The following is a 23,168-nucleotide window of genomic DNA, read 5'->3' as shown; positions in this document are numbered from 1 at the left end:
CTGCCTTCTAAGTGCTGGGATTAAAGGTGTATGCCACAACTGCCTAGCTATTGTACCCCTTTTAATTGAGTCCTCCATTTAAATTATGATATACTAAAAGAATCAGATATATCAGAGCCTAAAACATGATGACTGATGGGGAACCTCATTAGCCAATCATTTTTAAGAGGTGGGTCTTAGTGGAGAGGTTTCGCTGAGACCTAGGATAAAAATCTGTGCGTCTCCAGGTGCTTCTTCTTTCTGTGCTTTTTCCCGTGGGACATTGCTGTGCTTGGATTTTTTGTTTCCTGTTTTGTGAGTTTTCCCCTTATAACAAGTAAAAATATAATTGTTTTATCATCAGCTAGCCTGGTTATTTCAACAAATGACCATGAAACTATACACATTATATATACCCATTGACAATATTAGTATGTATAATATATATAGATTTATATATGTTTTATAGTGTGTGTATATAACATAAATATTAATATCTTATATAACACATTATATATAACATATATGGTTATATATATTATAACATATTATGCTTATATATAATATATGCTAGACTCTTCAAAGGAAGCATAGATATTTAGTTAGTAGATATGAATTACATGACATCATTGTACAGGCTAATAAAATGTATTTATCTGGGGAAATAGTTGAGCATAATCTGAGATAACCAACAACTGAACTGATTACAGTATTATTTATTTTTCTAAATGAATTCTTAATGAGTAGCATCAACCCACCATTCCAGATCTGAATCCTGAATGTGTCCAGGATTCACCAAAGGACACATTTTGGAAATTACTTTTCCTTTTTTTTTTTCTTCACCTTTTACCTCAAAGTTGAAGTCATTCCATAAGGCGCTAGGTTGCTAATGATGGAAGATTAAGAGCAAGGTGATGATTTTGTCAATTAGGGCTTTGTCTTCCCCTCAACTACACAATTTCCAGCAGCGCCCCAAAATGCCAGGACATTTTGCAACGATCTCAGCAAAGTAAACTAGAGTAAGTTCGCCTTTATTTGCACCAATCGCCTTGGAATTCAGCCCATGCATAGCCGCATCTCAGATCCAGCATCGCAAAGTTCTTTACTCAAATGAATGCAGCCTAATTACTCTGTATAAATTTCAGCCGCAAATATTGATCATATTCAAATGGAGGGGTTGTTTGGTCACACAAAATCCATCCATAATGTAGAAAGGCTGCTTTGTAAAAACAGCTCTGCTACCAGGAGGGCTTCTTTTAAAAATCCCACAAATCCTGGCATACCGCAGTGAGCTGGGCCTGGCCTCCCGGAGGCCAGTGCCAGCTGCACAGCATAATGCTCAGTTCCTTCAGCCACCCCATGGAGACCATTGGCAGCCACCTCCGAGGGATAAAAATAAACTTGAAAGTATTTTTAACACAACACAACAAGGCTCTGTGGAAGAAGAAGCCGGCAGGTTAAAAAAAAAAAAAATCAGCTCTTGTCTTTTACCTTTCGGTGAGTTCCATTCAAAAAGACTTTTTCAATGTGATCATAGTAGGCATCACACCAATATAATGTGTTGGTGTGAAAGTCCAGCGTTAAGCCGTTTGGCCACAGCATCTTTGAAGTCACAAAAATCTGCCGATTGAAGCCATCCATCCAAGCCTTCTCAATCCTTCCCACGCTGTCATCTATTTTATCTTCCTCCCAGTCTGTCCAGTACATCCAACTAGAGCATGAGAAACAAGAGTGCATTCTGTTATCTCCAGCAGTCACCCTGCAGAGAGCACTGTTCAGGTCTGGTACTTCCATATGTCAATGGCTTGCTGACATGTTCGAAACACGTATCTAAACATCTAAACACGTATCTTTCTGAACCAGCGCTCATCTCTGCAGCCAGGAAAGTCAAGGCCACCAAACAGACCATTTAGCATCACCACAGAGAACTTTCTACTACCAGGTACCATCCCCCAAAAGATCACAGCAAAACCTTCCACCAGTCGCTGAGGCTTGTCTAAAACATTAAGCAAAATAGTGGTGAGTTCCAAAAGTCTATTTTCTGTACACCCTAATTTTTTTATGCAGTTTTACCTTTAAATGTTGCTCCACAAAATGCATAATGGGCTCAGTGCTTAGAAGGCAGGCAGCTGACATGAGAACTCACAGCACAGTTAACGACCTCCTCCAGACTGTATTTAATTCATAGGAATTAGAGGGTGGTTCAGATAGGCAACTAGATTGCCTTTGTTCGAAAGGTCATAGTCATCCTGGCTTTATTTGGCCAGATCCTATTTGTCTTCCTGATGCAAATTACCTATGCTTTATTGGTGCTCATTATTGCCCCAAAATCCACAAAAGATGATTTAGCTACACATAAGTTTAATAGCAGCAGGTTGACTGACCTTGAGATTTCGAGTTTTTAATTTCTAGCTCAAACAAAACACCTCCTTTGAAAAACCAAATCTTTTGTGTGAGTCGTAACAGCGGGAGAGTAAGCCTGGAGCTAACGTTCCAGCTTCCTCAGGAATAAGGTTAAACCACACAATGTATGTTGGTCTAGGGTCATGTGAAAGTTCCTTGCTATTAATTAAAGTGAGGTTTCATTTTGGCATGCCAGACACAGCTCCCTAAAGACCCAATGTTTATCTAAGCTGGGGGCCATAAGAATGTGTTCTGATGTCTTTCCCTCCCTTGTGTGGCCCCTGGGGGAATTTCTGACATAATTGGGGTAAATTCTGTATCCCAAGTAGGCATATTACAAGTGTTCAAATTGGCTGATAAGTGCACGTTGAGAATATATCTTCCATTATTTTATAGCAATTAAGCTTTTTTTCCAATCATTTTAACAATTGACAATTATTTTGATTGCCGGTTGAGCTGAAAGGAGCATTATTCTGATGGATGTTAGTGTGCTTCGTGCTATCCTGCATTCCCTACAAGGGCTTTAATCATTGTGACAACTTAGGAACTCACAAAAGAGAAACTATATTTTCTCTAATTCCATGATCAGGCACAAATGTTTCCTTTCATTTATATAAATCAGCGTGCATAAAATACATGATATTTCATCTTTAATGACACTTTCTAAAATCATAATATTCACTTGATTAAAGCGATTTTATTCTTATTACTAAATTACACATTTTTGAAATTGGAACAATCTTCCCCTCAGCATTTCCTGTTGATCATGACATATACATTTTACTCCGTAGCTCGCTGTCCTGATTCACAGATATAAATGTGTTCTTATGAATGGCTATGCATTCATGCACACACACAACCCAGGCTTGTGATGACTTGAAATTCTAAGAAGGACGTTTACTATTTTGCTGTTCTGTTAGGTTTGCATGAAGCCTCAAGTCAGTGCAGTCCTGAGTGGAGGTGGATTGTTGATAAGGGCACAGACTTGAAAAGGATTAAGGCTTTGGACCCAGAGGAAATTGGCAAAACTTTTTCCCATGTGGCTCAAAATTGGCAAAACCATCTTCCCTGGCCAATTACGACTGTTTACAGACAATTGATCAGTGTGTTTATTTTTTTCTTTTTTTAAAAAAATATTTATTTATTTATTTATTTATTATGGATACAATATTCCGTCTGTGTGTGTATGCCTGCAGGCCAGAAGAGGGCACCACACCTCATTACAGATGGTTGTGAGCCACCATGTGGTTGCTGGGAATTGAACTCAGGACCTCTGGAAGAGCAGGCAATACTCCTAACCGCTGAGCCATCTCTCCAGCCTGATTAGTGTGTTTAAAAACTAGCCAACTGCTGCTCTCTCATCTCCATGTTTACAGCCAGAGATTTGTACCTACAAAGACCTCCTACAGGGACTACATCTGCATCTTCAACTATGAGGTACATTACACAAACACTGAGGTGCCCCGTTCCTGTAGATGTGGCTGCATCAGAGTCCATAGTCTGCCCGCTCCCAGACTTTTTGTGTCTGTCATTCTTCATTCTCTCACCATCCAGCAAGTTTTCCTTATCTGAGACACATGGGTCAGGACGCTGGCCAAATGAAAAATCGCCGTGAACTGAGCCAGTACCTTAATTTCTAAGTAAAAATTATCAGAAAAATGTTTTTATTTTACATTTCTACTTTTGAGGCCTGCATGCATGCACACTCACTCACTCACATACACACACACACACACACACACACACACACACACATACATAAATCTAGATTACACATATGCGAGATAATGTAGTGCTTATCTTTTTGAGTTTATATTATTTTTGATTAACATGATCATCCATACATTTTTCTAGAAATAATTTTTTATTAGGTGATGTTGGTCTGGAAGAGGCCATGTATGTGTGAGATTTTTGTGTTACAGTACTAAGGGAGCTTGCCCAGGGGAAGTGTTCTACAGGTCTGAGGAGAAAGACTTCCCAATGGAGGTGTTGCAGGTATGAGGGGAAATGTATCCTGGCAGTCAAGGGCAAAGGAATGCTACAAAGTCACACTGCACAACAAACCTCACAAAAGAGATTTATTGGAAGAGACACAAGGAGGAGGCTGCCTCTGCTCAGGGAGAAGCATCGGAAACTGACCAGGAGGCAAGGTTTATATAGAGTTTATTAGTGGTCAGAGTTTTCCAAAGTGGGGATTTCTAGAATAGGGATTACTGGAATTTCAAATCAAGCCCAGGGAATAGTGGAATTTTAATCTCAGGGATTGGTGGGTTTTAACTGTTAGGTTTTTAAACCCAGAACTGGTAGTAGAATTTTTACCCTACATTTCCCAGCACAGGGTTGGGAAAGGGAGTGACATTATCCGTGTACTAGTTACTGCTGATTGGAGGCATTGACGTCCTTGAGGCAGACTTGACATTCACAGTCAGGGCATAGCTGGAGTCATGGCAACCAAGGGTTGACATTCTTTTAATATTATTGAAGAAATCTAGATAAGAAGTTTATTAGGCAGGGTGCTAATTAGGTAGGAGTGAGAAAAGTAGGATGGGGGTTAACAAAGGCAGCTCCCATCACTTCTCAGCCTTGTGGTTAAGATCAAGTGAAGTAAGGCAACGCCCAATTCTATATTAAACTGTCAATGATTCAATAGCCAGAAGCATTGAACTGTTCCTTACATCTTTTGGAGAACTGTCTGGAATTGTCAGAGCTTATCTTTTTACTATATCCAACTAGTTGACATAAAAACAACACTCCTCCCTGAGGAATTGGCAGAGACCATCTTTCTCTTTTGTCAGCAAATCGAATTCTCTCTGAATTTGTAAAATTATGAAGCCAGTGAGTCTATTTAGCCCTGGAGGGTGAGGGTGCTCTGAGCCACCCATTAGAGGTCCTGGATAAACTGAGAAGAAAACTGATAATATGTAGTTAGGGATGTAGTCAGCTCTGCTCTTCCAGTGGCAACACTAGGAGTAATTCCCAAGGCTACAGGAAAAGATACGATCTGAACCACTTGTTTGTAGGGCCTTGCCCTTGGAAGCCCTGTGATGAGATCCAGCTAGCATTCCTCCCTGGGTTCCACTTCTAATTTTAGGAAAAAGAACACCACACCTAAGTCCCAGACCACCAAGCTCACGAGCAGTGGTAAACTTTAGTGCCTCAGAGGACCAAGGTGTTGTGAATATTGGGACATAAGTGCTGGCTGGTAGGGTTCACAGTCAAGGTATTATTACAGTCTGAGGATCTAGTGTGCCCATAAAGTATGTGTTTGAGGAGATAATGCAGCCTGTGGTATTGAAGAGAGAAAGTGGGAGAGATAAAGGGTGATAGCGATTTGGGGCTCATAGGGGTTAATGAGGGGTGAAGTGAGAGAGTCTAGTAGACAAATGGGTGAGATTTCAAATGGTAGTTGTGAGTTTAACTCGGGAGAGACACACAGCTGGCATTCTCCAAAATGGCCAGAGTATTGTTTAATAGCTGATATGCAGAGGTTAAGGTTTGAAACAAGAGCTATAAGTGTAGGAAAGGTGCTGTTAGGGAGGAAGGAATTTTGAGGAGTGGTAAATAATTTCTTCTGCCTAGTTTATACCCAAACGCTGAGAAATTGGTCAAATACCCTTTATATTTTTTATTATGCTGAATGGACAGCTGTGATCGATGCTATAGTAAAGATTACCTGTGGCTCCCAAACCCCTTCCTGAATATGCATCATGTCTACTACAGGACCAAAGAAGGGCAGCCTCCATAAGTCTCTGGACCAATGTAGACAGTAATCTCTATTTTGTATGGTGGGATATTTGTGTACTGTGTGAAATGTACTGCTGTGATTGGTGTGATAAAAAATTAACGAGCCAATAGCTAGGCAGGAGGTATAGGCAGGACTTGAGGGCAGAAAGAGAGACCTGTGGGATGAAGAAGGAGGAGTCCCCAGCCAGGTGAAAAGAAAGCTGCATGAGCATCATGGAGAAATGAGGTAAGGGCCAATCAACAAAATGTAGATTAAAATTAAAGGGTTAATTTAGGCTATAAGAGCTAGTGGGAGAAGCCGAAGCCAAGGTCAAGCCTAATTCATAATAATAAGTCTCTGTGTTACTTTTTTTGTGAGCTGGTGTCCCAAATAATAATCTGCCTACAAGTTTTATCATAGAAAAAGCAGAGGGGACAGGTGGTGTAGAAATCAATATAGGTGTTATAGGGACAAGTATCTCCTTTGAAAACCTGCTGATGAGCAATCTCCAGATTCCTTGCCCCCCCAGGGTGGTCTGCCAGAATTGCTAACTCTAAGTTTTTTGAGCCTCAAATCTCCATAAATAAACCCTGTCACTGATGGGAGTGAACAGGAGAAATTAGAAAGAAAGGGCATGATCCAATAGAGTCATGCTTGAGACTTCGCAGATCTGCAAGAGCTCATTATTCTGAGACTGGAGGCAATCTTCTGATATCTAAGGGAGCAAGGTCCTGTTGCCACCGAAATGTAGAAGGAAAGATTATCTTGAGACAATGGTCTAAAAGGCTTGAAATGAAAAGGGTAAATCCAGTGATGGAAAACCCTTGAGGTTAGTAGTTATTGGAGTAGTAAGAATGACCCTAAAGAGGTCTGTCCATTGAGGAGATAAAGGAAGAAGATTGTGAACAGGAACAGAAAGGAGGATAGAGTTCCAGATGTTGATAGAAGAGGAAGAAGTGTCAGGATAGAGCTAGAGCAGATATTTGTGGGTGAAGTTCCAAAGGAGAGCACAATGATAACAAAACAAAGGGGTAAGAAGGTGATCAGGAAGTGATTGCAGTTTAGACGTGAAGCCAGGATGTAGAATCAACCATCCATACATGAGCTTGAGAGAGGTGATGAGGAAAGCTTCTTTGGGAGAGCTTTTAGTCACAGAAGAAACAAACCTCTTGGGAAGGTTTGGTAAGAATGTTTTTGGGTTAGTTGGACCTTGCCTGAGGACTGGGGGCAATGGGAGATATGAAAAAAAGCATATGAGAGTTTTAGATAAAGTTTGAAAGATTTGATAAGTAAACTCAGGGCCATTGTTTGATTTAAGGGACATTGGACCTCCAACGAGAAGATGAATTCCCTAAAAAAAGAGACCAGAGACTGTGATCTTTTGTTGGGCGGGGGGGACTTCTACCCATCCTAAAAATGTGCCTACCAAGACCTAAAAAATACTTAAAATGTCTAACAGTTAGTGTGTGGGTAAAATCAAGTTGCCTTTCTGACCCAAGGAGGGATTCCCTGTCTTGAAAAGCAGAGCTTCACTGCCCACTAGTAGAATTAGAAGTTTGACAATTTTTACAGAAAGCAGTGATAGCTTTTAGAAAAGATAGACCCTCAAGGGTGGGCAGAAATAGGTTTCAGTGATGTGAGCCAAAGCCCTCCTACTAGAAAGAAAGCATTGGCTCAGATAGAATATAATTTGTCAAGAATCTAGGGATGATAAATGGGGCCTATAGAGTGAGTATGTCCTGTGATGTGTGAGAAGGGTGATGGCCTACCCAAGAGTAGCAGCTGTAACTGCCTCATGGCCTAGGTTACTTCTCTTGGAGAAAATGGAATTGTCTGCTTGCTGAAATCTGAAGTGGATGATTCCCGTGGCCCCTGGAAGATGAGAGCACTCTAGTATATCCATAATTTGGTTGGAAGTGGTTATGGACCCCGCTTTTGTTGCTAGAATTCTGTGCTCCCTTCAAATAAGTTCATGTGACAAAAAAAAGTGAAAGCATAATTGTAGTTTGCATAAAAGCTTACAGATTGTTTAAAAGCTCAAGAGCTATTAATTCAGTCTGTTCCTTCCTGCTTTGGTCCAGAAGGGTCCATTCTTCAAATACAGTAGTCTACTGAACAGTAATCATATCCTGTATTTCGTAATCCTTTGCGTAGGAAGGAGCTACTATCTGTATACCAAGTATAGATGGCTGGAAGTAGTGTTCCCTCATGAATACGCATAGAATTGGGCAGTAGCTCTTCTACAGTACCAATGCAAAAAGTGCGATGGGGCATATCCTGGGACTGGTCAGGAAAGAAACTTTAAAATGATAAGAGGTAAGCTTGGCTAGAAGAAAAATACAGTGTTCTCTATCGGTTCTACCGGAAGAGAGAGAACTCAGGAAGGGGGAAGTGATTGGAGACCCTTGTGTGTTAGAAGGTGGAACAGGTGATAAGAAGAGAAGACAGTAATAGATGATCTGAAGTTAATGGTGAATGACGGTGGCCAGCACATACAGACAAGGTGCCCAGTCTTGAATAGTAGGGTTGATAAGTATGCAACAGGCATAAAGGAGGGTTCCGTTTGAACTTGAGGACATATGGCTCCTTCTCTGTGACACAGAGTGGGAAGTTAAGTACGGAATATGTAGGCCAGAATCTGGATAAAAGACCCTGGTGCAAGGACTAGCCAGTGGGTGCGAGGAGGGACTCATGTGAGGAGACAAGGTACACCTAATATAAGGGATGCATGAGAGAAATGAAAGAGAGAATCTAAGAGCTTAAGACGCTAGCCAACCTGAGGAAAAATAAAATTATACTCTTGATCATAGGGATTGAAAGAGACTAGATTAGATGTCTCTGATTTAGGGTAATGTTCTTGTTTGCTGAATTGAAATGCGTTCCCAGATAAGTTGCCCGAGGAGTAGATAGCTGGACCTTAGAATGTGAGACCCTATATTACTGGCCAGAAAGAAAGTTTAGTAAGATAGAGATGTTGGTCTGACTAATTTGCACTGATCGATTACAAAGGAGGAAGACTGTCTATGTAATGTGTACACCTGGGTTTCAGAAGAGGCAAGAGGGAAAGTTAGGACCATGACCAGTCCAAATAGATTTGGGCTGTCTCAGAACCCCTTAGGAAGGCCTTAGGAAGTGATGTGGGTATGGAGAAATTGGAGTATCTGGATTGGTCCAAGTAAAGATAAAAATTTGGGGAGGAGGACCTGGAGATTGATCAAAAGAAATGGTGTACATAGGGTCCAGGACAGAAACATAAAAGATTCCTGAGGAGGGTGTTATAGAATCTTATTGTAAGCTGTGTTACATTTGTTTATCCTGTGGAACATTTGTTTAATGATGCAAAGGTTGCATTTCTTTTTGTTTGCATTTTTTAACTCTGTGAAGCTATGCTACTTGCATGTCTAAAACACCTGATTAATCTAATAAAGAGCTGAATGGCCAAAACTAGGCAGAAAAAAAAAGGTGGGGCTGGTGTGCCAAAAGTGTAAATTGAAGGAGGAAAAGAAAGAGGGATCAAGGAACAAGAAAAGGAGGACTCCTGGGACCAGCTACCCAGTCACACAGCCAGACACAGAATATGAAGGAAATAAGAGATATACAGAAATAGAGAAAGGTAAAAGCTCAGAGGCAAAAAGTAGATAGATGGGGCAATTTAAAGTTAAGAAAAGCTGGCAATAAACAAGCCAAGCTAAGGTTGGGATTTATAAGAAAGAATCAGCTTCCCTATGTGATTTATTTGGGAGCTATGTAGCAGGCACCCCAGAAAAGCAAAGAGCAAATATAACCACCAATATTTTGGCATACCAACATGGAGCCTGTGTATTTCCACATAGGGCCTGAGAACGCTGAAAAAAATAATAAAAGACAAAGAAAATGGACACAGCTTCTTTAAGAGGTGCTGCTGTTCAGCCTTCAGGGAAGAGCTAAATAGAAATGGCTAGCTAAGCAAAAACTGCTTGTGTCAATAAAGATGCAGGCTTCCTACAGCTAGGAACATTGAATGCAATTCCTGGTCATGCATCTCGAACTCTGCCTCAAGCTTCAGGCTTGGTTCTCACAAACTGAGAAGGAGGCAGGGCCAGGCAATAGAGCTGTGTACTGAGGACCCAGCTGTAGCTTAACAGTTTAAAGTTTGCTCACATGGGAAAAAGGGCTAAAAGATAAGCAGTAAAAGAGGTCAAGACAAAAATCCTCTAAACAGGTTCCAGTGTGTCTTACAATGTGCATAGGCTTAAAAAAATGAGTATGGACATTTATAAAATGAAAGAAATAGTTTATAAATAAAGTCTTTAAAGAAAAAAGTAAAATAATAGAAAAATAAAAAAGGCCAGTAACTATGGGAACTACACAGGTACTCTTTATACTATATAGTATTATGTTGATTTTGAATTTTTTTGAATGTTGATTAGCATGCAACAACTGCTGACAGACATGGATTATAAACTGGAATGCTAAATTAAAGCAGTCTATATACTTTAGGAATGACTTAACTTTAAAAAATGAAGGCAAAAACTCTGTTGCTTTGGAGAAGTAGTTATGCTTTTTTCCACAGAAAATAAGAGGCTAATTAACCTCATTTAAGGTTAATATGGATCAAGCATGAATAATAGAGACCTTCTGAAACTTGAGAGGTGATATCTATCAACAAAGGTTATAGCTAGTCTTCTCAGAATTTGGCCATTATCACAGTTTTCTCAGGGACCCATAAAGATGCCTTCACCCAGAGACTACAGGAAGTAGTTTAGAGAAAACAAAAGTTGGGATGTGGGAGGCATTTGATTATCTGGTGGGTCATGAATGTTTGTTATATTTAGGGGAATATAGAATAAAAGGACAGCTATTGATCTCAGATATTTTGTGTTGGCATGGATTTTGGTATATTGATACAAGTTAAAGTTACTTTTATTACATTTTATTTATGTTTCTACTCCTGTGTAAGGTTAACTATGTATGCAGTTCATTTAAAATTATAAGTTAAAGTTCTAGTTTTTGAGAGCTATTATTATAAAGCATTTATCCTAATCAAGAAATGTAGTTTAATAGTTAGTCATCTATAACAATCAAATTTGCAGATACATCAGTGATGCTTTCAAGATCATAAAAAGATATACTTTAGACAGATAGATGGTCTGCAAACATTTCAAAAACCTATAGAATGTGGTATTTAAAATGTTTTGTTTACTTAGGACTTTTCATGAGAATAAGACACATCTGCTCCTGGCATTACCAATTTAGTTCAGAAAACGATGATGAGCATTGAAGAAACTTCATAGGAGTTTACTTTCTCTGTGGCAAGTTTAGCCATTTGAACAAGAAACTCCTTTTCTTTGACTGCTTGATGGTATACTATATAAACTGTACACACAGGACCCACAGGAAAGTGACAGCTAAACTTTGCCAAAACAAGGCAGGACAATCCTTCAGGGTTCCTGCTCCATAGTCTGCCAGACATTCTGCAGGACACAGAGGAAAGAGATCGATGAACTTTGATAATACAAGGCAGGCAGTCCTTCATATTTCTTGCTGTACTGAAAAGTCTGCCAGATACTCTAATCCTGTAGGACAAAGATGGATGTCCCAACATTCTATAGGAAATTTGGGTGACTGTCCAGCCAACAAGATGTCTCTGTTGTTAGTAAATATTATATCCTTCTGGATCTGTGATGGAGTCAAAGATAAAGTAATTAGAGTTATAATTTTCCTTAGCTATGATAGAAAGTAAATTAGTTATAAAACTTTGGAATCACTAAGATAATATAGATAATGGACAATTTTCTCTAAATTTGCTAAATAGAATTAAACTGAATATTGTAAATGTAATTCTTACTTCATAACTTTTTGTTGTTTGTTGTATGTTTTACTATGTTGAAGTTTAAATGTTTCATTTTTATTTATTCAAAATGGGGGAAATGTGTTTAATATTACTTTAAATGTGTTATATTTGTTTATGCTGGGGAACATTTGTTAAATGATGCAAAGATGTGTTGCCTTCTTTTATGTTGCATTTATTTAGCTCTGTGAAGCTGTGCTACTTTGCCTGTCTAAAACACCTGCCTTGTCTAATAAAGAGCTGAACATCCAACAGCAAGTCAGGAGAAAGCATAGGTAAGGATGGCAGAAAGAAAGAATAAATAGGAGAGAATGAGAGAAAAGGTGTCAAGGAATAAGAAAAGGAGAGAAGGACTTCATGGACCAGCCTCACAGCCACACAGCCAGACAAAGAATAAAAAGGAAAGAAAAGATATACAGAAAGAGAGAAAAGTAAAATCCCAAGGACAAAAGGTAGATCAGATAATTTAAAGTCAAGAGAAGCCTCCAAGAAACTAGCCAAGCTAAGGCCAGGCATTTATAAAACAGAATAAGCTTTCCTGTGTGAATGGCTGGTGAATCTGGGGTTAAGCAGATGAGGAAATCAAAGGAAATATAGGCTTTCATTTTGACTACAAGGTAGGTCCCTTCCAAGCCAGGGGATGGGACAATTGGTACCACTAGGAAAGAGGGGATGAGAGACTATTCCTAAAGACACAGCTAAGAGCTCGTGTTTGGTGAGACTGTCTCCCTATTCTGAAAAAAAGAGGAATGAGAAGAAGAGGTAGTTCTCCAAAACGTCATCAAGACTGAAAAAGTGGCCCTAATGCCTAGAAGAAAGTTGTATTGCTCTGGTACTGTGGTGTCTTTGTTGGGGATGGTGGTGGTCAGGCCAACTGAGCCAAGCCCCCTTCAGGAAAACATGGCCAGACCTAGGAGGTTGGCTGGAGGGTGATCTGGCCCTGATATTTCAATGCTGTAAGTTACACCAGTGCAGTCAATACCCTAATGTACCTTTTAATTAATGGCATCTTGGACATGTTCGAGATAGTTTAAGTGGTCTCTGTCAGATTCAGGCCTAGTAACCCTATTGTCCAGCTTTGAATCAGGGTTCCCAGACTTTTGGAGGCCAGAGTGTCTGGGGATTTGCTACAGTCATCTCTCCTACTCTACACCTTAAAGGCCACTGCTAAGACTTTGCTCTGTGTAGTCAGGGGTACCTTCTCTAGATGTGTAAGTTTTGCCCTAATATCAGGAATACATGAGATAAGAAGTCAGTCATAAGGAGTTGTTTTCCATTTGGGGTATTGGGATTCAGATTGGTATATTTTAAGAGGGACTTTGTTATGCAGTCCAAAAATTTAGGGTTTTCATGTTTGTTCTGGATAACCTCTTCAATTTTTTTATAATATACCAATTCAAGTGTGGTCTTGCAGAGACTGGCCAGGAGGCATGCTATAATGTGATCTCCAGCAAGGATTCCCCCGTGGGATATTCAGGGTCCTGGTTGGGGACTGCTGCAGTTTCTATGGAGAGGTGGCATTCTTTTGGTGGATTTCATCTACATGTGTCTTACCTGAGTTCCAGACTCACATGAGCTCCTCAGGGAAAAGATTGTTTGTGAGAATCATATAAATATGATGGACAATCAGGTTGTAAGATTGAGTAAAACATTGAAATTCTTTAATAACGGATGAGTTAGCAGTGTCGGATTATAATCTCTTTTATATGTTAAAGAGTTTGTTAATGAGAAGGGGACATGTACCTTCATCAAGTTGAACACTCTGGCAATCTCCTTCAAATGGAGAACCATGGCCTGTTTAGGCCAAGTTGGAAAAGGTTGAGGGGTTGACATGGTGGAAAGGGAACTAGAATCAGGAGGATGAGGGGATCCCAATGGTCTGAATGTAGGCACCAGGGAAGGTTGATTTAGGCAGCCTCTTGCTGAGGAGGAAGAAAGGGAAACTGGGGAGGCTGGGGAAGGAGAAGGGGATGGGGTTTGAGACCTGTGGCAGGGAAGCTCATTAATTGGATCCAAAGTAATGGAAGAATTATATTATTCAGAGTTTTTGGCTAGAAATTGGGTGAGGGAACAGGAAGGACAGAGAAAGTGCTTGGAGCAGGGGAAAGAGAAAGCTTGGGCATAAGGAATCTTTCCATTTCCCTGATTCCTTGCAATAGCTGTCAAGATCCTAAAAAATATTGAGATTGGGGGTGCTGTTGGGAAGCCATTTAGTTTGATGATCTAGCGGGTATTGGAGCAGAATTTAATTGCAAAGTTGAACAGGCTTATGGCCCTTCAGGTTTGGTGTCAGAAGAAGAGCCTTGAGTTCTTGTAACAGGCCTTCCAAGGGGGCATGAAGTGGTATGGAAGACTCTCTTCCCACATATGTGAAGGGGAGGGTAAGAAAAAAAAATGGTCACTGCAGCCTGTAGCTGAAGGCATTCCCAGGCCTCAGAAGACTTAACGAGAACAAAGTTGTTCAATAGGTTATTACCACACTCAACAGGATATGGAATCAGGGCTCATATCCTGATGAAGAGACTTGATTTCTGGCACCAGGGCTTTGGATGAATCCCCAAGGCTTGCCTACAGGCAACAAAAAAACTGAGGTCAGAAATGAGGCCTCATCCACAGGAAAGGGCTGGAGAACAGGACTATGCACAAACAGAACTATGCAAAAGGGCATAGAGGAGTTCTGGAGTTATGGGCAGCTCCAAATGGAAAAGAAGAAAAGAGGGCAGGAAGGAATGCAATAGCCTGATTTGGCTTAAGTAAATTGCAGGATTACACCTTTAAGCATGGGAAAATAGGGGTCAGGTTAAGAGGGTCTGTTATATCTCTGAAAGATGATAACTGAAGGTACATCAGCCTCTAAGAGTACCAGAGGGATTCCAGGCAATAAACAGTCCCTTCTTTGGACTCAGTGAAGCATATACACCAACTGAAGGGGGAACTTACTAAGTTGCTACTGGGGGATGCAATGCTGAGAAATTGAAATTGAGCGATAACTAAGCCTGAAGGTGAATCTGTTGCAACTGCATCTGAGATGAGGGATAGGGTCCCAGTGTGATTCAGACACTGAGGGGGAGCATAGGCCCCAGGAGAACCTAATTTAGTTAGCAACTAAGGTAATTGTTACAGGTCTGAGAAGAAAAGTTTCCCCAATGGAGGTGTTACCGCTCTGAAGAGAAAGGTATCCTGCCAGTCAGAAGACAAGGGTTGCCACAAAGTCATACTGAAAAGCAAACCTCCCATGAGAGATTTATTGGGAGAGACACAAAAAAGGGGCTGCCTCTGCCCAAGCAAGAAACAGCAGAGAACAGAGCAAGAAGCAGGCTTTATATAGAGTTTCTAGGGGAGCGGAGTTTTCTAGGGTGGCGATTTCTAAGGTGGGGAATTGGCGAAATTTCAAGCAAAGCCAAATGATATTCGGTGAAATTTTGTGCTCAGGTATTGGTGGGTGTTCAGGCTCAGGAACTGGTAGGCTCGGGGGTTCAGAGATTGGTGGAAATTTGAGCTCAGGGGTAGATGAGTGTTGGGAGTTTTCAAACCCAGAAGTGAACACAGACCTTTTACCCTACAATTATCTACATGATATACCATCTCCTTAAACATTTAAAATACCTTATAATCAATAAAAATAACAATTCTTTATAAACAAATGCAATAATATAAATTTTACAATAGCTTTGTTTTAAAAATATAAAATAAGTAGGGAGCAAGATGAACAAAATAATTTAGAATTCTGGCTGCTCATCAGTGCTTTCAGTTCAGGCAGAGAAAATGACTCTACCCCTACTTTAAAGGCCTGTTAAAATGCAGTGTCCTTTTTACAGTCTGTTCCCAACCTATCTGCTAACAGGAATAAAGATAAGGACTTTCTTTGATATCTTAGTGAGTTTCTAGGATACGTGTTATACATATGTTATACATATTCTTTGTGTGATATTCAATATTGAATTTCTGCTAATTAAAATTATAACAATTAAAATTATAACAATATTTTATATATATGTATATATATACACACAAATCCCTTATATACAAAGGGTGTCTGGAAGTACATAGCTTGGATTTGTTGAGAATAATTATGCTCAAATTACAGCGTAATCAATGAATTCCTGAAATAAATAAGTCCTTTAAAGTTGCTGCTGTCCTGGAAGCAAAAGTATTCATTTTCCCATTAAAGACTGAATTTGATTTATCGAAACAGTGTCTAGAGAATACCTAATATGTGTGGTCTCACACTATAACTTCAGAGAACAGTGTATTATTCTGATAGTGGAAATTATTTACTCAACTGTGAACATACATCTCAGAGATGATGTTTTGAGACGTCCAAACTAGAGAGCTATTGTTTGTATAGATGGTCCCATGTGCAATACTAGAAAGGACTAGGTTAGTATAAGGGTTATTACCACTAGCTCTGTTCTTTCTGTAGCTCTATCCTGTTGTCAGGTTGCCAGTTGCCACCTCTAGGCCTAATTCTTCAGTATCTTCTGCTGCCATGACTACCTCTGTCATTATTACTAAAGCTAAGATCCAAAGGAGCTTCCAATATGGGAATATGACTTTTATGTAGAAACAACTAATATTAATTTGTTCACTGAATGAGTTCAAACTCATTGCCTCACTGATAACATCTTTTTGTTTACATCTTCCTTTCCTACCTGTTCTTTCCCTTGTCCCGGTCTCCATTTTACTCCTTTTCATTTTATTATTTGCAAAATGTAAATTAACATACACATTAAGGCTCATTGTACTTATTTTCAAACACATTTTGTTGCTAATTCTCCCTGAGGTCCTCTCCAACTTTTTTTCTCACCTTCCATGGTGTGATATTGTCCCACACAGTTATTTTCTGTTTCATGTCACCTGTGGCCTGTACCTACCTTTCATTATTGCCTCTTTTCTTTTTGTGGTGGGCTTCCTTCTAATTCTCTAGCCTATTACCTCCACTTCTATGCATACATATAAATAAACACAATCCAAGGGGACTCGGGAGACAATAGGAAAACATTGCCATTCTGAATCTGAATCACCTTAATCTATTTTCCAGCATTTTCATTTTGAAAATTTTATAATTTCATTTTCTTACAGCTAAATAAAACTGCATTATGAATATAGTTCATATTCATTATCCATTCATCCGTTAATGGTTATCTAGGCTGGTTTCCTATCCTTGTTGTTGTGAATAGAGCAGCATTGTCATAGGTGGCCCAGTATCTATTTCTAACTGTGTGGGTGTGTACCATTATATACAGCACACATTCCTGGAAGGCAGTTACTACCCTCCATGATAGGATAAGTTCCTTGGGCTTTTAACTAACGAAAGAAGTGATATTTTATTGATCCTAGAATTGTCTGATACTTTTGAAGAAGTGTATCCTTGCCTTCAATTATGAGTTCCCCTGTATACTCCTAAAAGCTCATGGTATGGGAGAACAAAAGAAAACACAAATTTCTCAGTCTGAAAATATTTCACTTAAATCCAAACATTGGAACGAAATTTCCTGAGCTAATACTTTCTTTTTACTGCTAGACACGTTTTCAGTAACTATTTGAACAAATTTGGCTCAGACTTCCATGGCCACTCTCACTTCTTTCTAACCCAGTTTTCAGACATAAGTAAGATTAGGCTCTTTAAAACTCGGGTGAACCTGTCACCTCCAAGTCAATCCTTCCACTGAAGACAAGACACAAAGCTCTTATTCTCTCTACCACTTCATCTTCACCAAGAACAGTTTGATTTAAGTGGGTTTAGACAACAGGAAATGGATCTTTCAGATAATTATGGAAGCCACACATGAATGTGTCAGAATGAAAGTACAGTCATTTCTGTTGAAGTCACAAACAGAATGATTCCTCTACTCCCTAGGTAGATGTGCCCTGCTTGTATTTGAAGTTATTTAGAAGCTTCATACTTCAGTGATCTCAGTATACAATGGACACCTCCCACATTATTAATTTTTTAATGTATGCACCAGATCAAAAGAATAAGCACTTTTGATCATCTTTCCTTGGCATGGAAGTAAACATCCATACAAACACTAGAAACATAAAATACATAATTTATTCATTTAATGTTTAATTTCTGTAAGGAATTTTCACTTTTTAAATATTTTATAAATATGCTTTTTTGTTCATGCTATAGGTCTGAAGGATAAGATAAAATTATGACATACATTATTTCATTCTGACCAAATACCACAAAACTATTTGGTGGTGTTCCCATGCGAGAAACATAAGTAAGCTTCAAATCACTCCAGACACATGCAAAGGAATAGAACAAAGAGGGTAAGAAACCTCTGTGGACAGGCTGCATGGGTTTATAGTCACACTCTGTCACAATTGCATGGAATTGGATCCAGGCTCACTTATTCCTTTATTCCCAGGAAGGGAATAAGGGCAGCAACCATCTGAAGGACTGATGTGGCTGTTACAGACAGGAACATAGTAATGACCCTGACAAAATATCTAGTTCATAGTAGATGTCCAGAATGTGTGTTAGTTCTCAATACACAAAATCTAAATCTAAATCATTAATCTAAACCTTTAACCAGTAGAGTCAATGCTTGTATGTTTACTTGCCCTAATGTCAGGTTGTCTAAAATTGTGCTTATTTGAAAATATTTAAGTAACATATTCTCTCTACAAGTAATTGTCTATTTTATTTAATTAATCATTTTTTGCTGTTATTATCTAGTATATTTTCTAGGAGAGAAACTCACCAAGTAAGTAAATTCTTTCTATCTGTCTATTCCTCAGGAGATAGACCAATTCACATGAATCTAAAGAAAATTTGTCATTGTTAATATGTATAAAACAGAAAATATCCAAAGCAGGCTTACATACCCATTGACTGGATCAACCACAATTCCTCTAGGATGGGACATTTCTCCCTCCAGCAGGGTTTTGCGGCTCTGAGAAGCCTTTTCCAGCCTGGCCACATTTATGGTTTTCCTTTGACCATCATTTGTCCAGTACAGGTTATTTCCAATCCAGTCAACTGCAATGCCTTCTACATTATCCAGATCTATAAAAATGTAAGGACAAGAAAAGACTAATCATACAATTTACGTCAAATTAGGTTCTACCACCACTGATCTATTTAATGAAGAATCACAAGAACAAAACAAAACATCCTAAAACACGCAAACAACAACAATCACAAAAGAACTGAATTTTAAGTTCTTTCTAGTTCAAGTTGGCATGTTGTGCTTTTTCATAGATTTTTTTTAAAAAAAATTCTATTTGAAATACCTTGTTATACAAATCCCAGACCCTGTCTCATCACAAGGATTATAACTTATAAGTGTTCATAAACTGATTGTATGCTATTTTAACTGAATGCACACATTTTGTAACAGAGAAGGCGATCTACAAAAAAAAGGAAAACACAAACGAAATGAGCAAAAAAGCTTAAGTAAAAATGTCTAAGTATGAACACAGACTTCTAAGAACACTCACAAAACTTCTGAATATTTTGAACTTTTGTAAATAATTTCTCATATAATGTTTTTTTAAATAAAATCTGACCCCTTTTCCTCCTCTTAAGTTCTTCTTCTGTCTCCCTCTATTTTTTCATTCTCAACTTCATGTGGTCTCTCTTTCTCTCTCTTGAACCCACTGAGTATACTTGGTGCTGCCTGTATGTGCACTGTAAGGACCCACCATAAATTTCTGAAAGATACATGGATAAAGCAGAGATGCTAGAAAAAACTTAACGTTCATCTGGTTCAAACCTTCTGTTTTACACAAAAGAAGTCCACACTTCAAAGCAAACTTGTGTGTTCATGGTTTCTGTCCACAAAGCTTCAGCACTCCAGAATAACTTTGTAGGTTCATTTGCTTATGCTTAGGAAAATGGCTAGTTATTCTCTATTTTATTGATGTTTAGTTTACCTGAGCACTTTCCTATTCTAATAGAGTGGAGAATAGCCATTTGCCCTTTTCTATTGATCATGTTTTAAGGGTGAATTTCAGAATCATATTCTATTTGAAATCAATATCAGTATAAACAGTCAAGATGGATGATCTAGTTTTTACGATTTCACTGTTGCCACCTGACTTGTAACGTTTGTATTTTCTCACACAAAGCAGTCACTATAACTCTTAGATGGAAATTTCTTGACTTGCACTATAAATAAATCATCACACTGATCTCTCTATAGAGAGAAAGCAATAATAGTGTCTGCCCTGAAGTTATAACCCGGGGTAAAACAGCTGCTGCTTATGCACTGCGGTCATAACCAGTGCATAGTCTGCTGCTAGTCCTGCAGGGAGGTCATAATCGCATGGAACGCCAACTCTACTCCCTGAGATTGGGCAACTTCTTAGACCATCTTAGCTATTATCATTTTATCAAGGTTTGAAAAAAATATGTGTATTGCTGGGTGGTGGTTCATGCCCTGAATCCTTGCACTCAGGAGGCAGAGGCTGGAGGATGTCTGTGAGTTTGAGGCTAGCATGATCTACAAGACCAAGTTCTAGGACAGGTTCCAAAACTGCAGTGAAACTCTGTCTCCAAGAAAAGAAAAAAGAAAATATTATATGGATGGTCTAGGTGTCTTACATTTTTATCTTTTTACAATGGTGACTCAGTATTATTTTCTTACATTTTTTAACAGTGATCCTTTTCAACTGAAAATAGTATATAGAGTGATTCAGGAAAGCATAGCAAAATGAAATTTATTTCTAAGTGGCACAGTTTGAAAGGAGCTACTGTCTAATTGTGTCATGATGTTTCATTTGTATTTTAATAACTAAAGCTTGGTTTGCCATAGAAACCAGGCAGCAGTAGATGCATGCCTTTAATCCCAGCACTAGAGAGAAATATAAAACAAGAAGAAACAGGTCTCACACAGTCTCATTCTGAGATTCTGATGGCAGGATCACCATTTTTGGACTGAGGTAGAGGTCAGAACCAGTGGCTGGCTGTTTTTCTTCTCTGAACTTCAGGTTGAACCCCAATTTCTGTCTCTGGGTTTTTATTAATCATGTTGCATTATTTTTTTATTCTGATTTTGAAAACTGAATTGTAAGTAAAAAGTGATTAGAATCACAGGAGTGAACTACTCTGAACCTTACTATCTAGATCAAGAAATAAACTGTTTAATTGTTGTTTTCTACAATCCCCTTATACTTAAACATGCACACAGAAACACATATTAATTCATAAGGAGTTTCTGAGGATTAAAAGAATGTTTAAAATTATTTTTATACTTAGTTTTCCACTTCTTGTAAAAATATTTTCCTTTTTTGAGACTATAATATAGCTTAAAACAATGCCTACTGTGTAGTTAATCTGTATAAATGGTGTTTATTACTAATAGCTACTATTGTAGTCTTTTCTTTAGCTATCTAGCCTATTAAGATAGCAATAAAATACTTAGCTTAGACTGATTTTGTTAAGTTGTGGTTTTGTACCATGCTTTTAAAAATTAAATCTTTTGATAGTGAATTTAAGTTTTCAATCAAGAAAAATCATATAAATACTCATATACAAAATGGAAAACTTCTTGTTTGTTTTTAGATTCAAATACTTAACATTATGAATGTTTTGCTTAGTACTATATTTGTGTGCCACATTAATGTCTAGTGCCCTTGGATATCAGCAAAGAATATCAAGAATGCCATGTCAGAGCTCTTGGGGTTATGGGTGGTTGTGGGTCATGTGGGTGCTGGGCATGACCCGCTCCACTGTAAAATTAATACATGCTCTTATCCACTGAGCCAACTCGCTAGCCTGTATCTGTCTTTAAAATAGCAATCAGTAATTTTCTGTCACTGGTAAAACCTAAGCAACAATTCAGTTTCTTTGGCATTGAAATTTAGTTGCTGTTGTGAAATGTTAATAAGATGGAAGGTCTTTTGTTGGACGTTTAACAAGAAAACTTCGGAAATCATTAGACTTAGATAAAAGCATGAGATTGGAACCACCGGAACAAATATATTTAGTTTTATGAGGAGAAAGAGTAGAAGAGGAGTGTCACACAGTATACCCTATTGTCCAATCATTTTTACTTGCAAATGTTCATTGCATTGAGTCATTGGTCTGTTCAAGGCCTCCGGTTTCTGGTACACCATCATCAGTGGACCCGCAACAAAACTCCTCTTGGATATCCCACAACCAATCCAATCATGGACATCCTGTGGGTGTCATTTCACAGGACCAGTCCCTTCATGTACTAGAGCAGTTCATTATAGGGTAGATGTTATAGGGTAGAGACGGCCTACTCAAGGTACTGGATGTTTGCCTGGGTGGTAGCTAAACTGGCCAGTCCAGGGCATGGAAGCCTCTTGCAAAGGGTGAGGTGTCCTAGCACAGCCCTCTGATTTCATCACACAAATTTGCCATGACCCCTCGTTGTAAGACAGGCTACAAACATCAACAAAGACCCCAGCTACAGCAGTTTCTTGAGCCCAGACATGGCCTTCAGAAGTAGCTTGAGCTCTGATGACACCAGGGCTCTGATTGGCAGCTGAAGCCACAAAATGCCTCCTTTTCTGTCTTTCCCTCATTTCTGTCTTGCTGGATTTTTTGTTCTAGAGAATGCAACATTCTCATCATGTCTGTGATCAGAAAATGATTTCAGTTATTATCTAGGCAAAAGAACACTCTTTCCATTCACTCTTGTAAAGATTATATTACATGGGGCCAAGTAGCTGCTAATTTAAGCACTCCCTATAGCTACCCAGTGCTTACAAATTTTATTTTATGATAATACACTTAGAACTTCTGGATAACATCAGAGGCCTAGTTGTAAATTAGGGGAAAGCCATTCCAATGGACAACTTTTTATTACCCAGTTTAGCCTTCTGATCAAGAGAAAACAAGGTTGAAATCCTATCACTTTCTTAAAAGCTAAACGACAGAGCTATTTTTGGATATTCATTTTACTTCCACACCTAGGTTATAATTTATAAAAATGAAATCCTTTGGAGCCTTGCACATCAATAACAAATTTCTCATTCTATCTCTCATTGGATGTAGCAGGCATATTTATCAGTAGACACTACAGTATTGTAATTTCATAGATAGGTTTCCTTTGTATTTCCTAATGTGGTTTGGGGTTTTGTTCTTTGCTATATAAACATTAACAATACAATTTCCTTGCTGTAACTAATAATTTTTAACTGAAATTTCAATGGAGAAAGAAGAAAAATTCATTGTGCATGGCAGGAAATACAGCACACAATAGTATACTGTTGAGTAAATCATACTTCCCATTAAATTCTAAGTTTGGA

At 38.7% G+C, this 23,168-nt stretch overlaps 1 protein-coding gene across 1 annotated transcript in view; it reads right to left on the bottom strand.

Annotated features, from left to right (window-relative positions):
* Lrp1b (LDL receptor related protein 1B) overlaps nucleotides 1–23,168 on the bottom strand; it is a 1,720,116-nt gene that overhangs the window by 680,230 nt on the left and 1,016,718 nt on the right. The window contains exons 12-13 of the mRNA XM_075985306.1: nucleotides 18,774–18,954; nucleotides 1,471–1,690 (exon numbers count right to left, since the gene is read on the bottom strand). Coding sequence (XP_075841421.1) covers nucleotides 1,471–1,690; nucleotides 18,774–18,954 — 401 coding nt within the window. The remainder of the gene's footprint in view (nucleotides 1–1,470; nucleotides 1,691–18,773; nucleotides 18,955–23,168) is intronic.

This window comes from Microtus pennsylvanicus, chromosome 9, assembly GCF_037038515.1.
Source record: "Microtus pennsylvanicus isolate mMicPen1 chromosome 9, mMicPen1.hap1, whole genome shotgun sequence".
Lineage (NCBI taxonomy): Eukaryota > Metazoa > Chordata > Mammalia > Rodentia > Cricetidae > Microtus > Microtus pennsylvanicus.
This window is presented reverse-complemented; position numbering and strand designations above follow the sequence as displayed.